General features: G+C 38.7%; 1 protein-coding gene across 1 annotated transcript in view; it reads left to right on the plus strand.

Annotated features, from left to right (window-relative positions):
- LOC133118607 (transcription elongation regulator 1-like protein) overlaps positions 1 to 17619 on the plus strand; it is a 58420-nt gene that overhangs the window by 35577 nt on the left and 5224 nt on the right. The window contains exons 5-8 of the mRNA XM_061228719.1: positions 11579 to 11698; positions 12258 to 12340; positions 14069 to 14157; positions 14530 to 14681. Of these exons, the coding sequence (XP_061084703.1) occupies positions 11579 to 11698; positions 12258 to 12340; positions 14069 to 14157; positions 14530 to 14681 (444 nt within the window). The remainder of the gene's footprint in view (positions 1 to 11578; positions 11699 to 12257; positions 12341 to 14068; positions 14158 to 14529; positions 14682 to 17619) is intronic.

Below are 17619 nucleotides of genomic sequence, written 5' to 3' on the forward strand. Positions count from 1 at the left end.
TATTTTTCAGTGGCGTGGTAGAACTTATTATTTTCTATTCTCAGCAAAATAAAGTGTTCTAAAAAGTTATTTAATTATCCCCCATGCACCTCAATTCAAAGTATGTAGTATCGGGCTTATTTTATTAATACAGAGATTACTTTGGATTCAGCGAACTGTACAGTACATTAGCTCTTGGGCAGGCAGAGCCAAGGTGTAATGCAGCTCTTTTAAGATGTACGAATGTACATTTAGATGTACAAGATACTGTACAAAACCCGCTGCACTGACCTTTCTCAGGTTTTTCACCTTTTTCAATAGCCTAACACAGCTGAGGACTCAGACAGCTCCTGTGTAGTGGGCACTGTCTCAGACCATAGCTTACGCCTTTACAGTCTCCATAGACTTTACCACAACAAATAACATTCTGTTGCTGAAAATAAATTCAGTTCACTGCCGCACACAGTGGCGGATGGCGATGAAACGTCAGTATTGAATGATTTCAGCGGCAGAGCTTTCAATATAAGAGTATAGAAAGTCTGACACCTTTTTTCATTACTGCCAATGAAGTGTCTTTGAGAGCCATTTGCCTTTTATACACCCACTTGGTAAGGCTGTGCAGATCTTCCCACAGACAGATGGAGTCATTCAGGTGAGAGACGGGTCAGTGTTTCGTGATAACACCCTGCTGCGTTCACGTGGGTTTCACATTTTGACTTATTCTCAGCTTTATTGTAAAGTCCCTTTGCAAGTGAGAGAGTCAAACTTTCAGCATCTGATGCTTGGAAGGACGGAAATGACTACTGGAGTCCTTTGTGTGTAGCGCAGTGGTTGTACAATATAGTAATAAAGATTAATCTGTGAAAAAAAAAAAAAAAAGCCAGGGCCATACAGTATATTAACTCTTAAGTTTTTGATATTGGACAGACTGGCTGTTTTATGCCAAATGCATTTTGCAGATACCATTTTCAAAATGTTCTCACATTTTAAGTGCTGACTTTTTTTCTTAAACAGCATAGAGCAATAGCATTGTGATGGTACAGTAGAGTGTTTTGGGACAAATTATTAGTACATGCACTCACTGAGCATTTTATTAGGAACATTAAAGACATAGTTAACATATTACCTGTACACCTACTTATGCATGCGATTATATAATCAGCCAATCGTGTGGCAGCAGTGCAATGCATAAAATCATGCAGGTACGGGTCAGGAACTTCAATTAATGTTCACATGACCCATCGGAAAAAAATTTATCCAAGTTACTTTGGCCGTGGAATGATTGTTGGTGACAGACGGTGGTTTGAGTATCTCAGAAACTGCTGAACTCCTTGGAGTTTGCAGAGAATGGTGCGAATAACAAAAAGCGTCCAGTGAGCAGCAATTCTGTGGGCAGAAACGCCTTGTTAATGAGAGACGTCAGAGGAGAAGGGCCAGACTTGTCAAAGCGGACAGGAAGGTGACAGTAACGCAAATAGACACACATTACAACAGTGGTATGCAGAAGAGCATCTCTGAACACGGGTATCAAACCTCGAATTGGATAGGGTACAGCAGCAGAAGATTTAAGTCTAAAAATTAGGCTAATTAATTACATTAAATAATAAAATACTCATTGTGTGTAGAAGGAAATGACTAAAAAACAACAAACCAATCAGTAAAATATTGCCAGGGTTATTAAGATTTTGGGGCTCATCGGAACATTAATATTTACTCAAAGCTGGTGAGCCATTGACAGAACTAAACCATTGGCACTACCCAAAGCCATGTGTAAATGTTTTTGAGAACATAAGAACAGCATTTCCACATAATTTTTGTGGCCCTATTTGAATGTACAAATATCCTATACACCTCTTAGCATTCCGGGGGGGGGGGGGGGGGGGATTTATTAAAAGCCTTTCCAAAGTAATGAATATGAAAATATTGCATTATATTGCCATTTTAAGTGCCTCGATAAAAACCTGATTTTACCAGTTGGGAAAACAAAAGGTTGAACAAGCACTACAGTGTATTTATGTCAGTATTAAGTAAAACATCTACATTTTTCTGAACGCAGTGAAACACAGTCTCTGGTTGTAAAGCAGAGTGAATCTAGGGTGTAATAAAAACCAACCGCGGACATGAATTGTTCTTCCCTCTTTGGGTTAGCGCACACCCTCGTGAATCAGGACATACATTTTCTTCCCTCTGGCATTTTTCCAGGGAAGGTATGAGCATCACGGAACAGGATACGTGAAAACTGCTCTTATGCTCAAGGTTTACTGGAAGCCTCTGAAGACCATCTCTGTTGAATTATTGAGTACGCTGTGAAAGTGATCTCTAACACAGTAAACCGCAGTTGGGGGTTTTAATGGACAGTCCATAACCTGGGGTAAGGACCCTTTTGATGGCACCTGTAGAATAATACTGCTCAATATCACCCCCCCAGCTGTGTCGGATTTACAGGTGCATGTTTACTTGAGTGCCCCAGTGAAATACATTACATTTTTGTGATGTTCCTCATTCATAAAATATTCAAAAGATTTTGATGAAGGCATGTTTAAGCAGTGAATATGGAATTTAAATCAGAAAATCCCTCTCTGGAATTATTGAAACATCTGAAATGTTTTAGGATTAGCCTTGCAAGTGTTACAGAATTTGCTTGCATACTGTTATAAGTTAAGGAACTTTTTGTTGCCACCGCAGTCACTTTCACACAGTGCAGTTGCAAATGTAGTGCTATAAACTGCAATCTGGTTATGGCCTGTTAGTATGGCTTCTCTTGCTATTGAGTATTAACTCTGCGTGCAAGTTAAGAATTTTCTCAACCAGCGATTGATTTGACTGAGTTAGAAACCAGCAGATGCCCCGTTTGCAATGGATATGTTCATTACTCATTGGAAATCAGTAATGAGTAGCTCCTGCAGAAGCAGCGGATTTTATAAACAGGAGAGCATGGAGGTGACACCTACTAAATGAAGATTAATGAATCTGTTTGTGTAATGATATACTCGCCCACCAAAATGGCTGTTTGTGTTACATTTGTGATCCTTTCACCCTGACCTCTGCTGATGCTCAAGCACTTGACAAAAGATTCACAGGAAGTACTGTCTTTTAAAGGGTAGCTTCATCAATAATATGTTATTGAATATGATGCCTTGCAATTTAGTAGGCATGCATATAAGTTTTGCGGTGAAAAGGCCTTTTTTAATTTCATAGTAAGTATTTTCATCAGTGCATAAATGGATGAATAAATAAATAAACTTGAGGTTTAGCCAGATTCTCATAATATGGACATTTTCTAATTACTTTCCCAGAATATTATTGGGAAACAGTTTACAGTAGCATAAAATGTTTCCAATGAAACATTAACATTTTTGGGACATAATTTTTTTTTTTTATTGACATCTTTACTGTACATATATAAATGTGCTTTGTTCACAATTTTACTTATTTTACTAATATTTATTTTACATATATTACATTTTTTATGTTATTTTCAGATCAGCATATTCCATTTGATTAAATAGATCAAAATGCCATGTTGGACATAAAAAAAATGTGAATTTTTAATGGATAAAATGCAACGGCAGAAGTTAAACAATTACATTACATCCAGCAAATGCAATATTTTACCTTTTACCTTTAAGCACAGAAGCAACGTCCTATTCATCTAAAGGCTGCTACTGACAGCATTGTACAAGTCTGTGAAAATCTCTTAAAATATTCACACAGTGCATGAGTTAGTGGTTCAAAGTGGCATAAGCTACTAAATAACCTTGACATAGTTTAAACCACAAAAATCGAGTTTGCCTGCCTGCCTCCAAGTAAGATATAAAAGAAATAAAAACTGTTTTTATACTTTACCAACTGAACTGCCAAAATCATTTCAATATGTCCACATCATAGGAGTTAAACAAAGAAAACTATAAGGCAGAAATGAGCCTGCTACAGTGCAAGGACAGGGTATTTCAACTTATTATTAAGCAGTGAAAGAGATTTTGATGTGGTATCCGCTAGTCTTAAACTATGAGACAGTGCATGCATGCATAAATGACTAGAATACACCCTTTGCCACAGGAACACTTACTCGGCTGTCTCCTCAGTTGGGTTGTCATTTCCTGACAGTGCACTTTTCCCCATTCTTAACCCCCGTACAGTTTGGAAATGAATGCACTTATAGCTACGAGACAACAATTCTGCAATGCAATCACTATGTAAATGGCTCTTTTATTACTGTGGAAGTGTTTATACTGTATGTGTGTTTATTTTAGGAATCCGTAGGCCACTCTACTGAAGAAATGAGAGGTGCCCTTTATTTGCAAAATGAAATACAAACGCACATATTTTTTATTCAAATGCACGCATACTATACATATTCATGTGACATTAAGGCTGAAACATTTTAGTCACGGTATTTCTCAGATGCGGTTCGTGAGTTCAGGAGAACATCCTGTTTGGTCTCCTCAGTCACGGGTGGAGTAATGAAGGCTTGGTCTCAGGAGAAGGTCCACTAAGTCCTGCCCCTGTTCTGCCTTGATTTGATTTTGAGTCGGAGATTTGGACACAAAGAAAAAAAAACCATGACTGCCACTTGCTTGGAGGGTAATTCCCAAAGCAAATGAAGCTTTGTGTAGAGGAGCTGCTCCAGATTTTATTAGAGTTTTGGACCGCTCGCAGGGATAAACAGGTTATTTTATCATTTCAACATTTCAGTCCTGCTGGGGAGAGATGTCATTAGTGAACAAATAACATTTACAATTTGGAATATGAGCCACCGTTTCAGGCTTTATTCTCATTCTCATTCTTCTTCCTTTTGTGCTGGCGTATCAAACCTGGTGTGAAAACACCTTCCCCTTCACCACCAAATATGTACAGTTTAAATGTTTTAGCATTTCATTCAATCATTGTGAATCACATGATAGGTGAAATGAAAGAAAAAAAAAAAACATAATTCTAAATACTGCTTTCTCAGATTTGTGACTGAAATAGAAGTACAAGGCACCGTGTGGTTGCGTAAATTGAATATGAATGTAGGTTCGTTTTGTGAGTCAGCAGTAAACATGTGAGCTTAGGTAAGCAATGTGATTTGTGTGCAATGCTACTGTATTTCTGAAGGGAAGTCAGAAGGCTTTGTGTAAGGGAATACTTTTTGCATGCTCAGGATTTCTCCATACAGAACAATACAAACATTCATGGCATATTGATTTTACTGTGTGTTACACAAATATGGGTTTCCATTCAAATTTTAAACAAATCATGATTAATCTATTTTTGTTTTAATTAATCCACTTTTGAAGTCTTTCTTTGATTATTTTTGTCTCATCTTTGTATGCATTTAGGTTTACAGTAATTCAATCAATCAAAACTTTATTTATATAGCACTTTTCATACAATCGAATGGAGCAAAGTGCTTCACATAATATAACATATAAAATAATCAAATAAATTTAACAAAACAAACAAGTCAAACGGTGCGATCAAAAACAAGGACAATGACGAAACACGAGAGACAGCAGAGAGACCAATGCACAGCGCAGCCAGAAACAGCACAGACACAAAGATAAAAGTCAAATAGAATAATATTGAATAAAAAGATTGCATTGAATAAAAAGATTCATCAAGGTATTGGTCCAAACCTGTCTCATCCAGTAAGGTTGTGCCTTGTCCCCAAAATACCATACCCTGGACATTTCCCTTAAAACACAATGGCTAATCAGAGCTAGTGTAACCCAGAAACCCTGTCAGTTAGCCATACTGTGATTACAAGCCCTCTTCCTCCCTAATACCCTCGAGGCATGCCAGTTAGGCATGCTGTGTATTTGAGTCAAGGGCCAGAAGAATGTGTACCTTTTTAAAGAATCATTAAATATCTATTAAATATGTTTTCATAATTGATGGAGTGGGCATCAGCATAGATCTGGAGTGTGCCGCATTGGGCTTCATGCAAGAACAACTTGGAGGAACAGATTTGCTCTTAAATCACTCTTATTTTAAATAACTTAATTCTGCATGTATCAATATAATGATGATATAAATTTGTATTGGCCATTGAGGCTATTGTATAATACTACAATAACATAACATTATTTATGGTAGTTATGGCATAGATTATTTATTTACGTCTTGCTGGGGGAGTGCAGTACTCCTTTGTGCTTGCTCAAGGTCCTCATGGAGATGGATGGCTTATTGGTAGTGACTTGTCAACTATTAATTCTAGCTATACTAAATATTTTCAGTGAACTGAAATTCACAAATGCTTTAGCTTATGGTCACTTTTGATGTCTCCAAACTCGTAGTTCTTGTTCTTGTTCTTACTCTAACTGTAGATAGTATTTTTATGAATGCTATTTCTAGACAATGGGGTGCCACACCTAGCCTTATATGGCATTTCTGGGGCGTCATTTATGCTAATAATTGATACCCTGATACACGCTGATTTGTTAATTAGTGGGATTCATCATGTTTCTGTGGTCAATTAGTTATATGAAAACATTCTTGCATGAGGCCCATTGAGTTGATTGCTTTGGCTAGACTAACCTAAAAATACAAACCCTCTTTCTTATTACAAAACAAACCAAAAAAAACCACAATGAGCCCATCGAACGAATAAAGTACGAGAATACAAAAATGTTCTTGCATGAGGCCCATTGAGTCGATCCCAAACTAATCTAAAAATACAAAACCTTTCTTTCTTATTACACACACAATCTCAGCCTTAACATGAACGGTGTTCTTTGTTAAAGTAAATAAATAAATAAATAAATACCCAACTGTTTGCTGCAGATTGTAAACATGAATTGCAAATGTATTGAAGCATGACGCAAAGTACTTGTCCAGATAATTCCTTCACGGAGCTCAGCTAAGACAGGGTGAACTAGGGATGGGGGCTCAGGAAAGAAAGGCAAATGGCACTTCAGTTGTTTGTTTTTCTCTCTACCCTGTTTTACTGTTCCATGTTGTTCAAACTGCTGGACTTTCTTCTAGTTTTAACTTCTCTGCAAAACGACTGGCATCTGTAACCAGCCTGCATGCAGGTGTTTGGAAGTCGTCCTAGAAATAATTTGGATGATGTCCAAATGCGAATTTTATTCATAATTTCAAATATTTGTTCCACCAGAGGCAAACTTACATTTAATATTAATTGATTTTAATATGGATTACATTTTCTTATTAACTACTTTCTTTGGTTTTTAAAATAATTTATGTAACACCTGGCAGTAATTGTTCATAATAATATGCATGTTTCCAAGGCTGAGCAACCAATACAAATGTGACATAACTTATTTTCTTTTTTTGTCTGTCTCCATTGGAGTTTGCTTATGATGTGGCAAATATCGCATTTTGCCTAAAAATCTGATGAAATCGTGTTTGGAAATAAGAAATATCATGGATCACTGGTGCATATTATAGGAATTGAGCTGCTTGCATTAATCAACAAAGGTTTGTTTATGCTTGAAGATAAAATTTGACAGATTCTACCTACAATCATAAAGACATATTCATTTTCGTGGAAACCAATTATGAATCATTCAGGGGGATCTCATTGTTGTGAACCTTCCATTGTAATGCTGTTTAAGCAGCTCGGCATTCTGCAGTAGCTACAGTAAATGTGTAGTGTGTGACAAGCACCAACCGATCCTGTTTTACTGTATGATGCTTGCTGTCACAGTGGTGAGAGAGAGAGAGACACGATTACAAATGCACTGTCTGTATTGTAATTGAAATAGATTGTATTAAATGATAAATTATTCAAATGTATGGTAAAATAGCATAATTATTCATACCTTTGGGACACAGGAAGTGCAGGTATGATGGTGATTTCTAGTTGGCCATTAGAAAAATAACCTGAAAAAAAACTTTTTTTTTTTGTCTCTTTGCTGTCATTGCCGTTGAAGGGACAAAAATGCTGAACCCAGAAGTGACTTCTTCAGGGTTCAGACCCTGCCAGTTTTCATATTAAACATTGAAGCTGTTCACATTTCAAACCTTTGAAGAAACGATGATGTTTATGTACATCTGCTGACAGAAATACAGTACAGCTGGTGATCCCTCCTCAAAAAAGTCAGGATTTACTCCTTAAAACCTGATTTTAAAACAAGGGATTGTTTTCGGTTAGAGAACACTTCAGCTTGATCGAACGGTTCACGACATAATAGTGAAGTGGTTGCTTGAGCAACACAATGTAGCAGGGCTACATTCATCCAAAGAATTCCAATCTCAAAGGAACTGCATTTCATACAGTGAATAGCACAGCAGCAATATAGCCTAATGGTTAGCAAACTGATCTTGCACAATACTTGAGGTTATACTGTAGGTTTTATTCCTGGGGAGCACCCAGACATTATTGTGGGCACTTACAAAAGTGAGCTGTGTAAGTTGGTCTGAATAAGAGTTAGCTAAATACTTAAAGGTGAAGGTTTGCAGCAACAAACATGCTCAAACCACAGCACTGTTTATCCCTCCCCCTTCTCTGTAAACACGCTGACATTGGAACTCCAGTGGTTGTGGCAATTAGAACCAATTTTCAACAAATGAACTTGAATTATTGTACAGTTATAATGTTTTGGTACAGAGTATCGGGCCGTCAACTGTATATTTTGAAACCCGAATTTAAGGACTATAAACACAGGCAGAGGGTGAATTAACATGTCAGTGAGCCTTTTTCAATGATAGGAAGGGATTTACAATGGTCTTGTAACAATGTTTTAACACAAAGAATCTTTGTACCTTAAAAATTTAGCGAGGAAGTAGATGAATACAGGAATGTCTTCTGAATTAAATGATTAGCATACAGTATCACGATTTGCAGTCTTCATGGCAGTTAATGCTACAATCCCAGTAAAATCACTAATCCACCCATTCCATCAGTCACATATAATGTACATTGACATAATGACTACTGCCAATAAATATTTCCTGCGTAGCTTAAAGTTTAGAACCGATAAGACCAGGACAGTGACTTAGATCATGTCAAGACCATTGTGTATTAATTATAGCATTACTATGTTATTACAGTTCTGCCAGAGGTGGTCAAACTACTCTAAAAGATACTATAGTTCTCATAATATACTTGTTCCATACATAATATACCAGAATTAATGGTTTCAACTGTTGAAGCCTGATGCAAAATTGTAAACGCATACATGGCTAAATATTTTATGCCCCCATTACAGACCTTTCTGTAACACCTTTCTTTCCAGCACTAATACCACTTAATTTCACTGTAATCATTAATTGCCCATTTGCTTCTGTATAATCAACCATGCACTCAGAGGAATATGCAGGTAACTGCAACTTAAGTGTTATGTTTTCACATTTTCTGCCATTTTATTACCCTTTTATATTTGCTATTAAGTGCAGCTGGTCGTCCACAGCAGGGGGATAGTCTCTGACTGAGGCTAGAGAATAGCATTGCTAAAAACAAGCCTGTGTCTTTGGCTGCAGATAGAAGATCCTTGTTAAATGCAATACAGTTACAGATGTTGTTTGACTGCACACATTCAGAGTTTGGCTGCGAGGGGAATCGTCAGTCAAGATCAAAGCATTAGTAGCATTTGAACATCTGGATGTAAATAATCTCCCAACTGCAAGAGAGATTAAACATTGGCACTTGGGCTGCAGAAGTCCTTCTTCCCCATGTGTACATTGCTAGAATGATCAATAGACCAATAGGGTGCATGCATGACTAAGTCATCATGGGAAGCATGTCAATTTTACTGGGACATGAATATGTTTTTCAGTGTTTTTTGATGTCACTGTTCTTACATTTCTCACATGTGAAACAATACAATAACATGATTACCCACAGTAGTAGAACACACACACACATACACACACACACAGTGAGTCAATATCACTGTGATTGTATTGCTAACTCAGTGCATTCTCTGTATGGTTCTGAAGGCTCCATTGAATCTTAAAGTGATAAAAATGAATAAAGTAGATTTGTTTTGTTCCATTGTGTTGTTGACTTGAAATAATAAACTGTACTGTATACCTGAAAACAATGGCTCCCAAGCTTTGTCCTGGGAGACCCCTGTGTGTGCCTGTACATTTCGTTCAGACCACAGCTGCAGTCCCAGAATTTTAACAAGTTCTTACTCTTTTCTTAATTAGCTACTTTTCATGTTGAGATGGATCATTTGCCCTCTTAAGCCACATTATGTCAGAAATGGTGACGCATGCCATGTTAACATTGTGTTCATTGTGCTACCGTAAACTACACAACTACACAAAATGAGGTGACAAATCCAGTGACTCCTAATTGGTGAAAGTGTTGAGACATGGCCACTAAAGCTAACGATTTGGTAGATAATGAAGATCACAAAGACAACGCGAATGCCTTTGAGATCTTCGTATTAAGCACAATACACAATGTGAACATGGGATTCTTATTCCACAAGGCATGCAAAGCTATTCCTGACAAAAATCCATCTAAATATGAAGAGCACATACAGTCATTAGGACAAAATAATGACATGTTAGAATGCTGGGATTGCAACTGTGATTCCAAAAACCAGAATACACAGAGGGGGCCCAGGACTGAGGTTGGGAACCACTACCCTAGAAGAATTAAAGTGTGTTCCACGTAGTAAAAAAGGTTAACCAGGCTGAAGAAGACACTGCGGCCCTCCAGGACTGGAGTTAAACCCGCAGACACTGCGGCCCTCCAGGGCTGGAGTTAAACCCGCAGACACTGCGGCCCTCCAGGGCTGGAGTTAAACCCGCAGACACTGCGGCCCTCCAGGGCTGGAGTTAAACCCGCAGACACTGCGGCCCTCCAGGGCTGGAGTTAAACCCGCAGACACTGCGGCCCTCCAGGGCTGGAGTTAAACCTGCAGACACTGCGGCCCTCCAGGGTACTCTCTTGAGAAACCCTTTCCTATAGGTTTGTCTCGTGGTCAAACCATGTGAGCAAAGTTTCACTGGCATCAATGACTTTGCAAGTGGAATTCCTTATTGTTTTTATTTTTCATTTTTTGTGCAGACATATTCTGTCCAGGTCATTGGAGATGGAGCCTTCAGAGGAAAAGTGAGTGACTATAAAATGTTCGAGCCAGTGTTCATAGATGTTCCTCCCTCTGTAAAGCAGTCAGGCATTGTGCCATGGGCCAGGCAGTGGTCATTTCATTGTGCACCATGGGATGTCCTTTAACTTTCCTGATGAAAAAAATACATTCATGAATGAGAATACTTAATTGCATCAATAGTGGAAAGCTTTTAATAACTGGTATATTTACAGTATATTTTTACGTAATTGGAGGGATCTGGAGCCTAACCACAACAGAGAACTTATCGTAAAGAGAAGTAAATCATTAAGAATGTGTCACTGAGCGGATAACTTCAGTAATTACTAGCAAAGAAACAACAACCGCAGCTAATTATGTTCACAGGTTCAAAACCAAGGAAACATGAGGTTAGGGCTATTGGGAGCAGAGCTCTTTGTATACAATCAATATAGGCTGAGACAAGCTCCTATTAGTGACTTTAACACATTGAATTAAATGACGATAAGCCTGTTCCTCCATTGTCACCAGGGCGATTGTAGTCCTTTGTATGACACGGTAGAATTACTTTCAAACAGGCCTCACCTAAAATGTTTCCTTTCTTTACACAGGGCCGTCAAAGTCCAGACAGGTTGGCCCGGTAACGGCAACGCAGGTTGCCACGGTAACCTCGCTCTGTCCACCGGCAGTGAAGTTTGTGGCCACCGACTGGATTGGTCAACCAGTGCCAGGTTAGAACTGCATCATTATGCATTGAGAGACAGAAGTGTTTGTCTGCTTATGGATGAGAGAGAATTTTACATACATTACATTGCGTGTCCTTTAACTTACAATAGACACTTAGGACTTCTAACACTGTCAGAACTACTTTTACATTCAACAGGGGTAAACATTTTAGATTACAGAAAGAGAGGTTTATAGTACAAGTTTGCATGTGTACCTCAGTGTATGGTGACACTTGGACAATCACCGCTCCTAGGCAATAGACAGACACCAGCAGCAAATATTTATTTTCAGTCTGTCAGTGTGTTTGTGTCCTTCGCAGGCTTTTGCCTTTCAGCCGATTAAGGCTTCTGCTACACACACTGCTCACTCCACTGCGGTTTCCACTCCTGTGAACACAACTGCCAACCATACATCATCCCTCTGTGTTTTGCATGACTACTACTGAACGCGTACCATATCGGTGCTTGCTGTTGCTATGTTTTCTGCAGATTCCTAACTTTGAAATGCATGTTGGATGTCGTTAATGTGAAGTGCAGAAGAAAGTGTTGTTCTCCGTCCTCCCAGATAAGAGTTCAGAGATACGACCAGAACCAACTCTGGACCTGTGTGAAGACCAGAAGCCAGCACTGGGTGGAAACAATAATGGGGTTTGTATTGCTTTTGCATCTGTCCAAATTAAGGCTATGTCATAGGTAGTGTACTGTAAGTAGCAAAAAAATTATATGTATGTCTAATTAACATGCATTTATTACAATGTCCTTTCAGTATTAGTTCTGCTATGTAGCAATATGTAATTTGATAAGAATTTAAGATTGACAGAGAAACAGTTTGGCTTTTTGGGAGATCATATGTAATGTGTGTTATGTGTAAATGTGTAAAATTAAGAGATGTTGTTCCTGTGTGATCAATACTGCCGATATACATGATAATAATTACAGTATAATTATTATTAAACGTAAATTTTGGAATCACTGAGAAACATTTATGTTTTTGAAAGAAATTGATAATTTTATGCGCCAAAGTAGCATTAAATTGGTCAAAAATACAGCCAGGACATTGATAATGTTATGAATCGCTATTACTAATAACATATCTTTCCATATGACTTCAAAGCCCAATTACCATTTGCGATTAATCCAGTGTACTAGGCATTTCTAAAGCTAAATTTTGGTTTCAAAAGTGACCAAAAATAAGCGGCTTTCTCAAAATGTTTTGAGAGATTCTATGTGTGAGATTGCCAAGAAACTGAAGATTTCATACAAAGGCACCACAATCTTCAAAATAAGAGCGTGAACTGGGTCCCACCAGGACAGTGAGAAAGAGAGGTGGAAGGCCCAGATGCACAACTGCACAAGAGGACGAGTACATCAGAGTCTCTGGTTTGAGAAACAGACTCCTCACAGGTTCTCAGCTGGCAGCTTCATTGAACAGTACCTGCCACACATCAGTTTCATCTGCGACAGCTAAGAGATGACTCCGGGATCCTGGCCATATCGGCAGAGTTTCAAAGAAAAAGTCACTTCTGAAAGCCAGTTCTCAAACAAGGGCAAAAGAGGACAAAGATTGGAAAGGTGTATTATGGGCAGATGAATCTAAATTTGAAGTGTTTGTATCTAAGAGAAGAACATGTGAGACCAAGAGCAAACAAAAGGATAACACCATCTGTCAAGCATTGTGGAGGAAATTCAATGGCGTGGGGCAGCTTTGGTGCTTAAAGGTGGAAGATGTACACAGTGCAGAGAATACTGAACCAGCAAGGTTATCACTATTTTATCATGACTTGCCATCCACTGTGGTCAACACTTGATACAGTAGGTGCCAATTTAATCATGTAGCAGGACAATGATCTGAAGCAGAGCTATAAAATATGCAAAAAACTATATGGAGAAGAAGCAATCAGCTAGAGTATTTTCGCTGATGGATTGGCCTGCACAATCACCTGCTCTAAACCCTATCGAGCTTTTGTAGGAACAGCTTGACCTTAAGGTCTGTGAAAAGTGCCCTACAAGCCAATCACGCATATGGGAGGGTGCTACAGGAAGTGCGGGGTGAATCTTCAATTTGAGAGTCTCACTGCTTGAGAACTTGAGAACCTGACTGCTATAATGCTTAAGTATCTGCAAAGCTGTCATTGCTGCACATGGAGGATTCTTTGATGAAGCAGAAAGTTTAAAGAATAGAACAGTTATTTGAAATGCAAATAGTAGTTTGTAACATTATCAGTGTTTTTGGCCGTTTCTTTTTCCTCCATTTAATGCTACCTTGGTGAATAAAAGTCAAAACGTTTCTGTGTGATTCCAAACTTTTTATTAGCTGAGATACATAAACGCCTGTATCTGACCTTACTGAGGGCATTTTTAAACGTGTCCCATCAGGATGACCCTTTAGAGATCAACACGGAGGCGGGCGGCACCCAGAAAGACAAGCGTCCAGTGGCATCGACCCCTGTCCCCGGATCACCCTGGTAAATGTCATTTTCGAATGATTTTTTTTTTATTCCCCACCGTTTCCTTATTTGCAGAGCAGTCAGCCTTATCCAGGGCAAGCAGCTTTACCCAGACATTACCCATTCATACGGCAGGGAAGATTTACTGAAGCAATTCAGTATCCATTCCTCAAGGGCAGAGCAGGGGCATTGTAGCATTGCACGGATTTTTTAGAAAATAAACCCTGCCGGTCCGCGCATTAAAGAGACGCCTGCCATCGTAAACAGGCTGACAGAATGAGCCCCCTTTCTGCATGGGTGCTTTTTGAGAACCGCTGTTCTGATACACGGGGAATGAAACGGCGAGACGTAACTCCCGACACCCCCCCCCTGTCCGCCCTGTGTTCGCAGGTGTGTGGTGTGGACTGGAGACGACAGAGTGTTCTTCTTCAATCCCACCATGCAGCTGTCAGTGTGGGAAAAGCCAGTGGATTTAAAAGGCCGCGGGGATCTCAGCAGGATTATGAAAGACCCTCCGCACAAACGCAAAAAGGAAGAATCAAGTAGGAGACTACTTTTTTCCTTTATTTATTTTACAGGTTGTTAGGGATACTGGCGCTGTTTTTGTGAAGCGTCAAATAAGGTTCTTATGACTGTGACAATTTCTCCGGAGTGCTTTACCAGGCTATATCATGCTTTGTATTAAAAATAAAAAATGCCGAAGGCAAATTTGAATATAAAAAAATCAAAATTTCACGCAAGCAGAAAAACGAGAAATGGGTTTAAATAGAATGTGCCATCAATATCTCCATCTCATGCAGCCATTTAGCTGCGCAGTGATCACATTTCTACATTTATGGCTTTATTGAAACAGTGCCAGCATGTCTAATTTTGGAAGTGATTTTTAATGCACTGTTAAAAAGCAAACATGGACACAATAATTCTTACTCTTGAAACACCCGAGTGACAGTATGACCATAATGGGATACACTGGAGGCCACTAATTGTTTTGTTTCATTTGTTTGGCAAAAATACAATACATTTTATTTGCTTATTTCAAATGTGATGATGTTTATTATGTAATGTTTGTGTTGGCATTATTTCAGATGTAGGAATAACCAAAATAGGAATTATATTAACATTTTGTGAGAAGTCTGGCCGGGTTGGATGTGTACATTATCATACTGATGGTCAAAACTTCCTCTTTATTCAGATGCTGTCTTTGAATTGTATTCATATCAAATGTCGCTTGCAGTGTAGGTTTCAGTATCGAATAATATATGCTTCCTGAGATTGAATTACAACCAGAGACCACATCTCTTTGTGGGACAAAAACGAATTGCCGATTTTTAAGAGGATATGCCTGGCAGTATAGAAATCCCCCTCTATTAGTGACAATGGTGGTTTTAGCATCATTAAAACTGTTTTAAAGGATTTCAGAATCTGTTAGCTGTGTTATGTTTCAATTCCCTCATGTGAGTGTCTCATTATGGTGACTTGGTTATTAAAGTACCCGCTGTGGCAGATTGCACTTTCTGTAATTGGTCTGGAAGACTGAATTTTTCTACAGAGAGAATGGTCGCCTCTCTCCAGGGCTTGCAGTGACCGATGACTTCTGCATACCTATTGCAAATATAACTGATGGTTTTGTTTTTCAGTATTGGCTTTGCCGTACACCATTTGATTGAACTCAATTTTTTTACATGTACTATGTCCCCTCAGAGCTAGCTGTAAAGGCTATCATGCATATTCTTGTCTTTCAGCTTTCATCATTCTGAAGCTTTCGATTTATGTTCCATGATGATTCAAGTAAAAAATATTAGAAGAATTTGGAAGAAGTATGCACATTTTATGCATATTTTAACTGCAATTTTTCCATGCCATTTATGTTTTTGCATAATTATTGGACAACATTGCTAAATATAAACCTCTGAGCCCATATAATCTGCCTCTTTGAGACTGAGCCAAAAGCCTTTGGACACCTTTTGAGAACCATGTTGATCTTCTAAATGAGTTAGTTGCTAGTTTGTTATTTACTGGTTATTTTGCTCCTCAATCCCTCTTCCTCTCCTTCACTATTGTAATCTCTCCATTTAAGCTACACTTTTGCCACTGTCCATGTTAACACAGAGAGCTGTCCATGTTAACACAGAGAGCTGTCCATGTTAACACAGAGAGCTGATCGTGTTAACACAGAGAGCTGATCGTGTTAACACAGAGAGCTGTCAGTGTTAACACAGAGAGCTGACCATGTTAACACTGAGAGCTGACCATGTTAACACAGAGCTAACTGCAGGAGGGGGAGGAGGAATTGGATTCTGGGGCTGAGGTCAGGGACTTATATACCTATGTCAATCCTGTTTGTGAATGTTTTGCGGGTGTTTTAGATACTAAAACCAGGAAGAGAACGCTGCTGCATGTGGCCCTTTAACCTGCAGTGACTGTAAATAAGCATTCACACACAGACACACACTCACACATACATGCACACACACACACACACACACAGGCTGTTGATATCCTGTCCCATATTCTTGCCAAATACTAATCTGTTGTATCTGTACAGATGAATAAATATTCTGATATTTGCCTGCCAGACTTGACATTATGTTCTGAAGTAACACTCCTGATGGTAAGGGAGGTGAATGTGCAATCTCCTTAGAAAATCATAATCCTAGAGTACCATTTTCCACAGGAAACTGATGGCAAACTACAGGCACTGTGGTGGACAGACCATATGATAAATCTCTACGTGTAGAAGAACTGAGTCATTGAATGAATCATATCAGTGACTCGTGATACTCAACAACTGATGACACTCATTGCCTTTCTCCCTGGTAGAGAACATTAAAGAGGATGATTTGGCTAATGGTTTGCGGAATCCCACCACCGTTCCCTCTTAATTGAAGCGAACCGTTTCAGTAAAAGGATGTCATAATCACAGATACCGGGGAACATGTATGCCCATGCGATATTGCATATCAAGCACACTGATCTTTTTATTTTATTGTATTTATTTATGTTACATGGTATACTCCTTGAACAGGTTAAGGACCAAGCTCAAGGGTCCAATGGCAACATCCATGCTGGGAATAAATCTTGCATCTTCCCTAACCATTATGCTACCAGAATTACAAATAGTCTGTTAAATGGTTTATTCGAGTAAAATGCAAACAGCTAGATATTATGCATTTCGTAAACATACAGCCTAACAAATAAGGATGCTAAGTAAAATACATAAATCCAACAGCATTATGCAAAAATATACTGGGTGATACAGTGGTTTATATAAAGACCTTAATCCCTTTTGGTAGCATGTCAGTTTTCACAGCTGTGATTAAGCTTGTGTGAATATTCATTACAGTCTTTACTCGGAAGAATTTCATATGATGGTAAATATTTCAAAAAACTAAATCCAGCAGAAAGCCAGGCTGGAATGCAGCAATTCCACTGCTCAAGGCGGAAAAAAAGGCAAGTGGAATAAAACATGCAAGCTTATCT

The sequence above is a fragment of the Conger conger genome, chromosome 18 (assembly GCF_963514075.1).
Source record: "Conger conger chromosome 18, fConCon1.1, whole genome shotgun sequence".
Classification (NCBI taxonomy): Eukaryota; Metazoa; Chordata; class Actinopteri; order Anguilliformes; family Congridae; genus Conger; species Conger conger.